The sequence below is a fragment of the Camelina sativa genome, chromosome 11, assembly GCF_000633955.1.
Source record: "Camelina sativa cultivar DH55 chromosome 11, Cs, whole genome shotgun sequence".
NCBI classification, from domain to species: domain Eukaryota; kingdom Viridiplantae; phylum Streptophyta; class Magnoliopsida; order Brassicales; family Brassicaceae; genus Camelina; species Camelina sativa.
In genome coordinates this window covers 1,454,114-1,465,914 of record NC_025695.1, presented here as the reverse complement: position 1 = coordinate 1,465,914, position 11,801 = coordinate 1,454,114, and the positions used below count along the sequence as shown (strand labels likewise).

Below are 11,801 nucleotides of genomic sequence, written 5' to 3'. Positions count from 1 at the left end.
GTTAAAGTTGGAAATAACGTGAATATCCCACACAATCCAATATTTGATGTGTAAGCAAACAATGCTCCACAGACTATTTATTCTCAAAACAGCAAAACTATATATCCCAAAAAAAATTGATATTTCTCGATAGAGAAATTATTAGTTAGCCAAAATAGTTATGCGACAAAACCCTAAAAAAGAGCCTCAAAATCGTAAGTGTTTTTGCGTCGTCGGTTTTAAACAAAAAGGTTTAATAACTTTTTATCTCCCTTGTTTCTTTTGTATTTATTATTATCTCCTCTCATACCATTTTCCCAACACGACGTCGTTACCGACTCCTCCGATGGACTTCCCGGACGATCACCGTTAACCACTTTACAAAACAGCGGCGGAGGAATAAAGGGAACCGGTACAGCCGAAGCGGTTAGGGTTAAACCTTGGTGGTTCACTTGGAGATCCAGATCCGAATCGGACTTCATACGTTTCCTATCAACCGGAGAGTCTTTCATCTCCGTCATAGATCCGGAGGTGGAGAAGCGGCGGTGTTGGTTTTCGTTTCTTGAAACGTCTCGGTGAAAAATCACGGAAGACTCATCGGAGGAGATCATCAACGACGGAGATTCAAGAAGATCTGAGATTGGTCGTAAAGTCCCGCCGCGAAGAACAGTCTCAACCGCCGCTTGACACACGTGCCAGTTTCCGGTCCAGAACATACCAACCGCTCCGTTAACCGGATTCACCGTTCTCCCACACGCTTCAAACAACAACGACTGAAACAAAGCTGAACAGACAAAAAGCAAGCAAAAAGAAAAATCAGTTTCATCTTTAGATCGGGAAGAGTTTAAAGTCTTTTAACCTAATGGTTTTGTAATAGTGGAACACAATATAGAAAGTGTGCGTGAGTAAGAGATGATGTACCAGGACGTTGTAGTTCGGGTACGGCTGAGATGAAAGACATGAGACCGGCACGGCCAAAGAATTTAGCAACGAAGACAGTGGCGTGGCCTTGTGACTCGGCGGATTCGATCCATTGGAGACAAGGGCGAAGGATGCATGTTTCACTACAACCTTTTCGAAGAACTCTACATCCATTGCAACTCATTTTTTTTTTCTTTCCCAAAATTTTAAAAAACTTATTATCGCATATGAGAAGAAGATCTATCCAATATGTTGGGAAACGAAAAAAAACTGATAAGTGTGGATTTATTTCGGATTTGGAAGCAAGGAAACGGGTACTGCTATAGAAGAAGAGAAAGAGGGAAGAATTAAACAAGTTTTAAGAAGAAGATAGAGGATAGATATTGGATTTATAGAGGCGAGTGAATAATAAAAGAGAGTGTGCCAACTTGTGTTTCTTTTTTATTCATTTGTCCTTTCCATTCATTATTCTAATAAAAACCTTTGTACAAGACATATATTATTAGAGTTATTTACCTGAAAACTTATGGGAACGAGAGAAACTCATAAAAGTTTGGGATTTAGCCGCTTAGGGTATTAAAGAATGGCTGAGAAGGTAGAAACAATACGATTTACTAATGCTAAATACGTTAATAAATTAGAATAGTACTACTATACTAGTTAATTACTATTTGTTTCATGGTTTTTTAGAATGTAAAAAAGACAGAAAGGACAGCGTTTGGGAGGGATTCCAAAGGTATTGGCATTGGACGAAGAGAGAGAGAGAAAGAGAGAACGCGTTTCCGTTTCTCCGCGAACACTTGTCGCTGACTCAGACTCCTCTTTCTATTATTATTACTTTTTTATATATAATTCTTTATTTGATTCAATAAGTACAAGTACTATAAAAGAATACTAATCTAATTTGATAAGAATATAGACAAATCTTACGTCAGGAGACGATGGGGTGCACGTGGATTAGAGGAAATTATTGGTTCAAGTGGTTTGTATTGTTATGGGAATTGTTTTAGGTAATACAAAAACATGATAGTGAGTTCATTGGTAGTTATTGTGTGTTTACTTGATGATGCGATGGGTTTGGTGGTGAATGAATCACATTTCTATATTTTTAGGGTTTAATCATTTGGAAGGCATTATCGATACAAAAGATACTGAAATTAATAAGCAAATGATCATAAGAGGACAAAGTGTTAAAAACAAAGAAACTTAAAAAAAGAAAAAGAGAGAACCAAGTGCTGTGGGTATCTTGCCACATCTTCTTCTAGTATTCTCTACTTGTAGCTAGAAGACACAAAAACAAGATCATCCGAAATCCATATGAATAACAATTCTACACGAAATTTGTTCTTCATTTATATGTTTATCTCATGATTAATGGAGGTGTTATGATTACAATCATAGAAGTCATATGAGGATTACAAAAAGAAAAAAATTGTTTGCGACGTTTTTATATATATGTGAGCTTCATTTCTCCAATCATTTTGGAAATATAAAATGTTATCAATAATAAATAATAACTAGAGAGGAACGTGGTGTTCATGAGTCATGACCTCGTCGTCTTCGCACAGACGCATGTGTCTCCATATGTATATTTTGTACAAAAGACTCTTAATTTATTAATATATTGAGCTCTTTGACTCTACATCCCTACGACACAACATAAGTATATGCAATCTCTTGGAACTACAAAAGCCGTTATTGGCCCTTCGCCTTATTCAAAGGTTTTTCTCTATGCGTATGTCCCTCTCTCTCTCGTACTACGTATACACTTTATCTCGTACAGCGTATATACTAGTATAATCTTTTTAATACTACTTTTTCTTGTATTCTATTTTAAAAAAACCATATATATCTGCGGCGTAGAGAAAATACAAATGACAAAGTGCTATATATGCTTATGCAAATTTCTCAGGGGCGAATTTTTCAAAACACCTGACCTAATTGGATAAATTTTTAGCTCACATCATCTTCCACACTCTGTCGGAATAGGTCTCAAACTACTCCTTAAAGTATTACATTTCACGGAGTGGTGACAGACACTGGTTCAAAGTATTTGGTTGATAATTTTAATAGTAACCAGCAGTGTGAAACACACAAATATATCTTAGTTGTTAAAAATTGATCTGTACAAATTCTCTGTATATATTTCTCTCAAACATGCAATTCAACCATTTGAAATCACTTACTACTAGGATAAATTTTATCTCGCATATTCGCATACGCGTACACTCTCGTAAGACTACATTTTTGTAATTGTACCAAATTGAATTAACATGTATTAAGTTGAATTTTTGTATTTTTTATTTTCTAATTGTCAGGAAGAAAATCTGGAAGTGTATCTTAACTTTCTGCTTTACAATTAATCAAATATGAAAATATTACATTTTTCTACAACTGTTGCTGTCGCTTCTGAGTTCTGACGTTGCATACTTATCCGAAACAGCTTTTTAATTCTGTCTTCCGTACAGTTGAACTAGCTGGAATGACATGCATGGTCACAATTACAATATTTTATTGGCCTAGCCATCATAACTTTTTTCATAGAAATTTAGAGACTAATCCAATCCTTTATGTTGAAACTAGATTAGGATTGGAAAACTTGACTGGCACTATAGCCGGTCCAGAAATATATGAAGTCTTTTATCAATTATAAAACACGGAGTTGTTTTTCTTTTCTTTTCCTGTGCTATTTTTAGATGCGAGTAGGGCTGCTAATAATAAAAGTTACAGAATAGGATTAATAATAAACAAAGTATGATAGTAGCCACCAAAAGGAAATCTTGATGACGCCAAGCGTGTAAACTACAACCACACAAAAGAAAAGAAACAACACAAAAACAAAAGGTAAAATTTAAGTCAAATGAAGGAAGATTCGATTAGATTTTATTGGACAAAATCTGTCGGATGCTTTATTCACAGCATCTCCTCTGTTCCAGCAAGAGTGAGGAAGTACGGATCAAAGAATGTTTTAATGTTTGACATCAGGAAGACGAAGAAGAAGCCATGTAAGCAAGACTACTAGCCGCTCCAAAACAGTTGGTTCCCTGGAGATTCCACCGATCACCTTGATAGTATTGAACCGAAGATGGACCGAACACCAGGAAAGGCCCACTACAGAAATGATCCAGTAAACCCACTACAGAAGAAGACAGAGCTCCCCGTACCTGCAAGAGACGTTAGAACAGAGCAGGTAATGATATCGCACGGAAATAGATTCCAACCACTCTTAACCTTATGTGAAGAATAGATGTGCAACTAGCTGTCTGATAAGGACTAGGATAGAAAAATCCTAGAGGGGTCTGGACTGTTCTCTAGACCCTATATAACACATTGTAACTATCTTGTATAAACCATTGAAACATAGATTTATAATATCAAAGTTTTCAATCCTTTGTAAGTTCCTTCATGGTATCAGAGCCATTGTCACATTAACAGGTATTTCAATGGCCGATTCCTATCCTTTTCCAGACAGCATTCATGTCTCTAGTACTGTTACTATTAAGATTACCAGCAACAATTATCTTCTTTGGAAGACACAGTTCGAATCCCTCCTGTCGTGTCAGAAACTCATCGGCTTTGTGAATGGGACCGTCACAGCTCCACCACGCTTCACCTCCACTCGCACCGGCGAGTCTATTACAGAAGTCCCCAACCCTCGGTTTGAATCCTGGTTTTGCACAGATCAACTGATCCGCTTCTGGCTCTTTGGAACTCTGTCAGAAGAGGTTCTCGGGTATGTTCATACTCTCTCTACCTCTAGGGATGTATGGATGTCCTTAGCTGAAAACTTTAACAAGAGTAGTATCTCTAGAGAATTTGCCCTTCGTCGTAATTTATGGGTGCTAGAGAAGAAAGATATGACTTTTGCTGCCTACAGTCGTGAGTTCATTTCTATTTGCGATGCACTGAGCTCCATAGGCAAACCTATAGACGACTCTATGAAGATATTTCAGTTTCTCAATGGCTTAGGGCGTGACTATGACCCTATCACGACAGTGATTCAGAGCTCCCTCGGCAAACTGTCTCCTCCATCGTTTACTGATGTTGTCTCTGAGGTTGACAGCTTCGATGCAAAGCTTCGGTCTTACGAGAATGCTGACTCAGTTTCCCCTCACGTTGCCTTTCAAACTTCGTATGGTAGCAACAACAGAGGCAACTTTCGCGGTCGCAACAGAGGTCAAAACAGAGGTCGTGGCGGCTATTCCTCCCGAGGTCGAGGCTTTACTCAATATCAAACCACTCCAACCAATAACGGTGAACGTCCAACATGTCAGATTTGCGGAAGGATTGGTCACACAGCAGCCAACTGCTACAATAGGTTCAACAACAACTATCAAGGTGGCGACATGGCTCAAGCTTTCAACTCCCTTTATGTGACTGATGGCAATGAGTGGGTTACAGACTCTGGAGCCACTGCTCACATCACCTCTACACCTACCAATCTTCAATCCGCCTCTTCATACGAAGGCAATGATGTTGTTTTGGTCGGTGATGGAGCCTATCTCCCAATCACTCATCTTGGCTCTGCAACCATCATTACTCCCGCAGGTATAATTCCTCTAAATGAGGTTTTAGTTTGTCCCGAAATGAAAAAGTCACTTTTATCAGTTTCCAAACTCTGTGATGATTATCCTTGTGGAGTATACTTTGATTCTACTAATGTGTATGTGATTGACATAAAAAATCAGAAAGTGGTGGTAAAGGGACCAAGAAGTGATGGTCTTTATGTGTTGAAGAATCAAGAGTTTGCAGCCTACTTCTCTAATCGTTGATGTGCAGCCTCAGAAACCGTTTGGCATCATCGTCTTGGGCATTCAAATTACCAGATTCTTCAACTACTGAGCACCTACAAGGAAATTCTAAGTCAATAAGAGCAGAACCTCTCCCATGTGTGAGCCTTGCCAGATGGGGAAGAACTCTAGATTAAAATTTTTACCTTCTGATTCTCGTGTGTTGCATCCATTAGATCGAATTCATTGTGATTTATGGGGACCTTCACCTACTGTTTTTAATCAAGAATTCAAGTTTTATGCGGTATTTGTTGATGACTACTCTCGTTTTACTTGGTTTTTCCCTTTAAAAGCCAAATCCGAGTTCTTTTCCTCCTTCAAAGCCTTTCAAAAGCAAGTTGAGAATCAATTTGATACAAAAATTAAGTGTTTTCAAAGTGACGGTGGGGGTGAATTCATGAGTACTCAACTCACAACTCACCATCGGGATAATGGGATTGCTCACCGGATATCTTGTCCCTATACCCCTCAGCAAAATGGGGTCGCCGAAAGGAAGCACAGACACATAGTGGAGCTTGGGCTCTCCATGATGTTTCACAGCCACACCCCACTCCATTATTGGGTTGAAGCTTTCTCTAGTGCAGTCTTCATCAGCAATCTCCTTCCCTCAAGCGTTCTTGACAACAAGAGTCCCTTTGAAACTTTGTTCAACAAGAAACCGAATTACTCTATGCTTCGAGTGTTTGGTTCAGCTTGCTACCCTTGCCTTTGCCCTCTAGCTCAACATAAGTTTGAACCGAGATCCCTGAAGTGTGTTTTTATCGGTTACAGTACTCAATACAAAGGTTATCGATGCTTGTTCCCACCAAATGGTCGAGTATTCATATCTAGGAACGTTGTGTTTGATGAAGAATGCCTCCCGTTTCAGCAGCAATATAAGTCCCTTGTCCCAAAATATCAGTCCACTTTCCTAAAAGCTTAGCAAACTGATGTCACAGAGCCTACCTCTCCAGCACAGTCGGCGGTTCCAACCTCTCTTCCTCTCCCTCACTATCCCTCTCCCACATTCTCCACGCAAGAAGAAGACGTCATCCCTGCTAATACAAGTGGGACCAATGATGATGGAGAAACTTCCAACACAGAATCTGAGGGGGGAGACAACATTGCAACTGGAGCTGCAGACTTTGCTGTTGACGATGCTGTAGTTGCTTCTCCTACTCCAGTCCTAGAAAATAGCGACAGTGGTGAGGAACCTTACCCTGAAGTACTAGACACTGGCGACAGTGGCGAGGAGTTTCATCCTGTGATACAAGAAAACGATCACCCTATGATAACAAAAGCTAAAGCTGGCATTCACAAACCCAACCCTCGATATGTTCTACTTACCTCCATATTTGCGACTGAAGAACCAAAAACTCTTGAAGCTGCAATGGCACATCCAGGATGGAACCAAGCTGTTCTCGATGAAATAGGGAGAATTCACATGCTTCATACATGGGACTTGGTACCACCAAGTGAAGATATGAACATTCTGCAATCCAAATGGGTCTTCAAAACAAAGTTAAAACCAGATGGTTCAGTAGACAAGCTTAAAGCAAGACTGGTAGCTAAAGGCTTTGAACAAGAAGAAGGTGTTGATTACCTAGAGACTTACACTCTTGTAGTAAGAACAGCAACAATTAGAATTGTTCTAGATGTTGCTAATGCTAAAGGTTGGATCATCAAACAATTAGATGTCTCAAATGCCTTCCTTCATGGAGAACTGCAGGAACCAGTCTTCATGTATCAACCAAATGGATTCATCGATCAGGGAAGACCGACTCACGTTTGTCGTCTCACCAAGGCTCTTTATGGCCTCAAACAAGCCCCCAGAGCTTGGTTTGACACATTCAGTAACTTCTTGATTGATTTTGGTTTTTATTGCAGCAAGTCTGACCCTTCTCTGTTTACATATCGCAAAAATGGGAACTCCTTGGTGTTATTGCTATATGTTGATGACATTCTTCTTACAGGAAGTAACCAAGGCCTTCTCACTGAACTATTGACAGCATTGAACCAACGATTCTCAATGAAAGATCTAGGCCCGCCAAAATACTTCTTTGGCATTGAATTCAAGACACACTCCAATGGCATGTTCCTTCACCAGACCACATATGCTACAGACATTCTTCACCAAGCGGCCATGAGCAACTGCAACTCAATGCCGACTCCACTCCCGCAGCAACTCACACAACTCAACTCAGGATTGTTTGCAGAGCCAACATACTGCAGAAGCTACATTACCTGACCATAACTCGACCAGATATTCAGTTCGCCGTTAACTTTGTTTGTCAACCTATGCACGCTCCAACAGTGTCCGACTTTGGCCTACTCAAACGTATCCTACGGTATCTCAAGGGAACTATCAACATGGGACTACACATACGTCGAGATGCAAACCTATCTCTATCTGCTTACTGTGACAGTGATTGGGGCGGGTGCAAGAACACTAAACGATTAACCTCAGGCTTCTGCACCTTGCTCGGGCCGAATCTTATATCATGGTCAGCAAAACGCCAACAAACGGTGTCCAATTCTTCTACTGAAGCAGAGTATAGAGCCCTTACCGCTGCAGCTCAAGAACTCACCTGGCTTTTCTTTCTACTCAGAGATCTAGGAATCTACCAGTCACATCCTACACTACTGCAATGTGACAACCTGTCTGCAGTCTATCTCAGTGCCAACCCAGCTCTCCACAACCGATCAAAAAGCTTTGACATTGACTATCATTATATAAGAGAACAGGTTGCCCTCGGGTTAATTGAGACAAGACATATCCCAGCTACCTTGATGCTTGCAGATATTTTCACCAAATCATTACCAAAACGAGAGTTCAAACAGCTTCAACACAGACTCGGAGTTGGAAGGTCACCTACCTTGAGTTTGAGGGGGAATGAAAGTATTGAACCGAAGATGGGCCGAATACCAGGAAAGACCCACTACAGAAGAAGACAGAGCTCCCCGTACCTGCAAGAGACGTTAGAACAGAGCAGGCAATGATATTGCACGGAAATAGATTCCAACCACTCTTAACTTTATGTGAAGAATAGATATGCAACTAGCTGTCTGATAAGAACTACGATAGAAAAACCCTAGAGAGGTCTGGACTGTTCTCTAGACCCTATATAACACATTGTAACTATCTTATATAAATTATTGAAACAGAGATTTATAATATCAAAGTTTTCAATCCTTTGTAAGTTCCTTCACACCTGATGTTTTAGAGTCTCTGATTCCTGTTCACAGTATAAGACACGAAAATGTCATTTTCAACTTTTTGACTTCCATGCATTGCCACACACAGAGAGACGGAGACACATGTATCTCATGCATGATGCTATCCACTTGATCAAGATAAAAACAAAGTCACAGTTTTTAGAAAGAGAAGAAGTCCTAACGAGACGGTGAAATGATGCAATCTTTTTACTGTCTTTTTGTTGTGAATAGATAAGAAATCTACAAAAACCAATGAACCCTCTCTTTTCAATGAAACAAGGACTAACAAAAAAAGCAGGGAACAAGGTGTGAGATACATAGAAGAAGAGTATAGTTTTCAGTCAGCTCACCCTGCATATTGAGATGGCTCCACCGAGTCCAAGAGTAGTGGTGAAGGTGGATTTGAATAAGAAACCATGGCAACAGAATCAGCCACTGCATAATAGATGGCATCCTGAGATACCACCAGTAGCAGAGGTTAAGGCTGGTGAGTTTTTCAGGGTGGAAATGATTGATGCAATGGGAGGCGTTGTCAAAGACAATGGCTCTGCGAGCGATATCAAGAACGCAGACCTAACTACTGTAAGTGAGTTTAGTGAGAAAATATGAAAAATCAATGAATATATTATTAAAGAGAAACAACTTTTGGTGATTGTACAGAGTCATCACCTAAGTGGGCCGATTAGGGTTGTGGATGAGGAGGGTGTTGTATCTAAGCCAGGTGATCTTCTTGCTATTGAGATATGCAACTTGGGTCCTTTACCAGGAGATGAATGGGGATATACTGCTTCGTTTGATAGAGATATGCAAACGAGGCTGCCAGGACGATACCAGGAAGAGAAAACGGAGGAAACTGTGACATAAAACCTAAGCAGAGGCTCTAAAATATATCTTCCAGTGTTTGTAGAAGGGGCTAATGTAAGCACCGGTGACATACATTTCTCACAAGGGGATGGTGAGATCTCATTCTCTGGGGCAATCGAGATGAGTGGATTTCTAGAACTAAAGTATATAAATAAGTTTTCTACTATGCATTCTCAGATGTTCTGGGTTTTGTCCAGCGTATTAAACTATTCTGACCCGATACCATTTTGTAACTCGTTAATAGGTGTGAAATCATAAGGAATGGGATGAAGGAGTACCTTACACCAATAAGACCTACCCCTCTCCATGTAAACCCCATCTTTGAGATAGGGCCAGTGGAACCGAGATTCTCAGAGTGGCTGGTCTTTGAGGGTATCAGTGTCGATGAGACCGGAAGACAACATTTACCTAGATGCAACAGTTGCTTACAAACGAGCAGTTCTCAACGCCATAGACTATTACTTCAAATTTGGTTACTCAAAAGAACAGGTACTGGTCTCTGCAGCAGCACTTGTAGAATCTGATCACAAAATAAAAACTTCTAAATTAAAACTAGAACGATAGAAATGATTAAAGAGAATATGGTGTGAACAGGTGTACCTCTTGCTTTCATGTTGTCCATGCGAAGGAAGAATATCTGGGATAGTTGATTCTCCGAATGCCGTTGATACACTAGCAATACCTACGGCCATCTTCGATCAGGTATGAATTGTGTCCATCTGTACTCTACTTAAGTAAAACGCTTGAGTTTGCTCTTTCAACAATTAGTTAACAACTGAAAAATAAGACTGACAACATGATAAATGCTTTTGTATGTTCATGCAGGACATTCGACCAAAGACTCGAAATGTTCCAGTAGGACCTCAGATAGTGAGGAAACCAGACGTACTGAAGTGCACATATGATGGAAAGCTTCCAATTACAAAGAATCAAAGTTCTTCAACACAGCTTCAAGAATAAAATATACAGAGAAGCAACTATCTAGACTGTATAATCAGACATATTTTGAAATAAAGAGCTAAATCCAAACCAAGAAACTCTAGAAACCCGAAGTTAATGAATTGCGTCCTTAATCTCATATACACTATTTTCAGGGTGAATGCATTAGACTCTGTCTCAAAATATCTTACTTTGAATTACAAAAAATACGAAATTAATAAGTCAAATGTAAGACTCCTCCTTCATGAGCTCCACCTCTTTCCGGACATAACAAAGAATCTATTCATAACATAAGTCAACAAAATGTCATTTTCAACTTCTTGTCATCTATGCATTGCCACACAAAGACACAAAGAGACATACGTGTCTTATGGCATATACGAGATGGTGAGAGATGGGATCTTTTACTGTCTTTTAGTTGTGGATAAGGAATCTGCAAAAACCAATGCTTCCTTTTTTTTCATTAAAAGAAAAAACTAATAAGTATATATAAAATATAGAATGTGGGAATAGAGAGAAAATTACTGCACTTATCGGATATTAATGTTTGATGGCTCCGGCGAGTCCAAGAGTAGTGGTGAAGGTGGATTTGAAGAAGAAACCATGGCAACAGAATCAGCCACTGCATAATAGATGGCATCCTGAGATACCATCAGTTGCTGAGGTCATGGCTGGTGAGTTCTTTAGGGTGGAAATGGTTGATTGGACGGGAGGTGCAGTGAAAGATGATGATTCTGCTGGCGATATTAAGAGCATAGACCTTTCTACTGTAAGGGAGGGGGTTTAGTGAGAAACATGATTACAAACATGAATTGCAAATAGATATAAGTTCTTTTGGTGATTATGCAGGTTCATTACCTGAGTGGACCGATCAAAGTTGTGGATGAGGAAGGTGTTGCAGCCAAGACCGGTGATCTTCTTGCTGTTGACATATGCAACTTGGGTCCTCTTCCAGGAAATGAATGGGGCTTCACTGGTTCGTTTGATAGAGAGAATGGCGGCGGGTTCTTGACTGACCATTTCCCTTGTGCAACCAAAGCTATTTGGTACTTTGAAGGGATTTATGCCTACTCTCCTCAAATTCCTGGTTAGAACATAACATCGTCCTGCTTT

General features: G+C 39.9%; 3 protein-coding genes and 1 pseudogene across 6 annotated transcripts in view; 3 read left to right on the top strand and 1 right to left on the bottom strand.

Moving 5' to 3' along the window:
• LOC104721009 (LOB domain-containing protein 39) overlaps window positions 1–1,460 on the bottom strand; it is a 4,490-nt gene extending 3,030 nt beyond the window's left edge. The window contains exons 1-2 of one of the 4 annotated variants that reach the window (XM_010438912.2): window positions 901–1,460; window positions 290–763 (exon numbers count right to left, since the gene is read on the bottom strand). In XM_010438912.2, coding sequence (XP_010437214.1) covers window positions 290–763; window positions 901–1,084 — 658 coding nt within the window. In that variant the 5' untranslated portion in view covers window positions 1,085–1,460. Of the gene's footprint in view, window positions 1–42; window positions 764–900 lie in introns of those variants that run through there. The other 3 variants (XM_010438914.2, XM_010438913.2, XM_010438915.2) reach the window with 3 other exon arrangements.
• LOC104721004 lies at window positions 4,344–5,672 on the top strand. Its single transcript, XM_019231729.1, has one exon. The coding sequence runs from the start codon at window positions 4,344–4,346 to the stop codon at window positions 5,670–5,672; it is 1,329 nt and encodes a 442-aa protein (XP_019087274.1).
• Window positions 8,917–10,849, top strand: LOC104727525 (annotated as a pseudogene).
• LOC104721007 (formamidase-like) overlaps window positions 10,814–11,801 on the top strand; it is a 4,345-nt gene continuing 3,357 nt past the window's right edge. Inside the window, exons 1-2 of the mRNA XM_019232782.1 lie at window positions 10,814–11,457; window positions 11,538–11,775. Of these exons, the coding sequence (XP_019088327.1) occupies window positions 11,239–11,457; window positions 11,538–11,775 (457 nt within the window). The 5' untranslated portion in view covers window positions 10,814–11,238. The remainder of the gene's footprint in view (window positions 11,458–11,537; window positions 11,776–11,801) is intronic.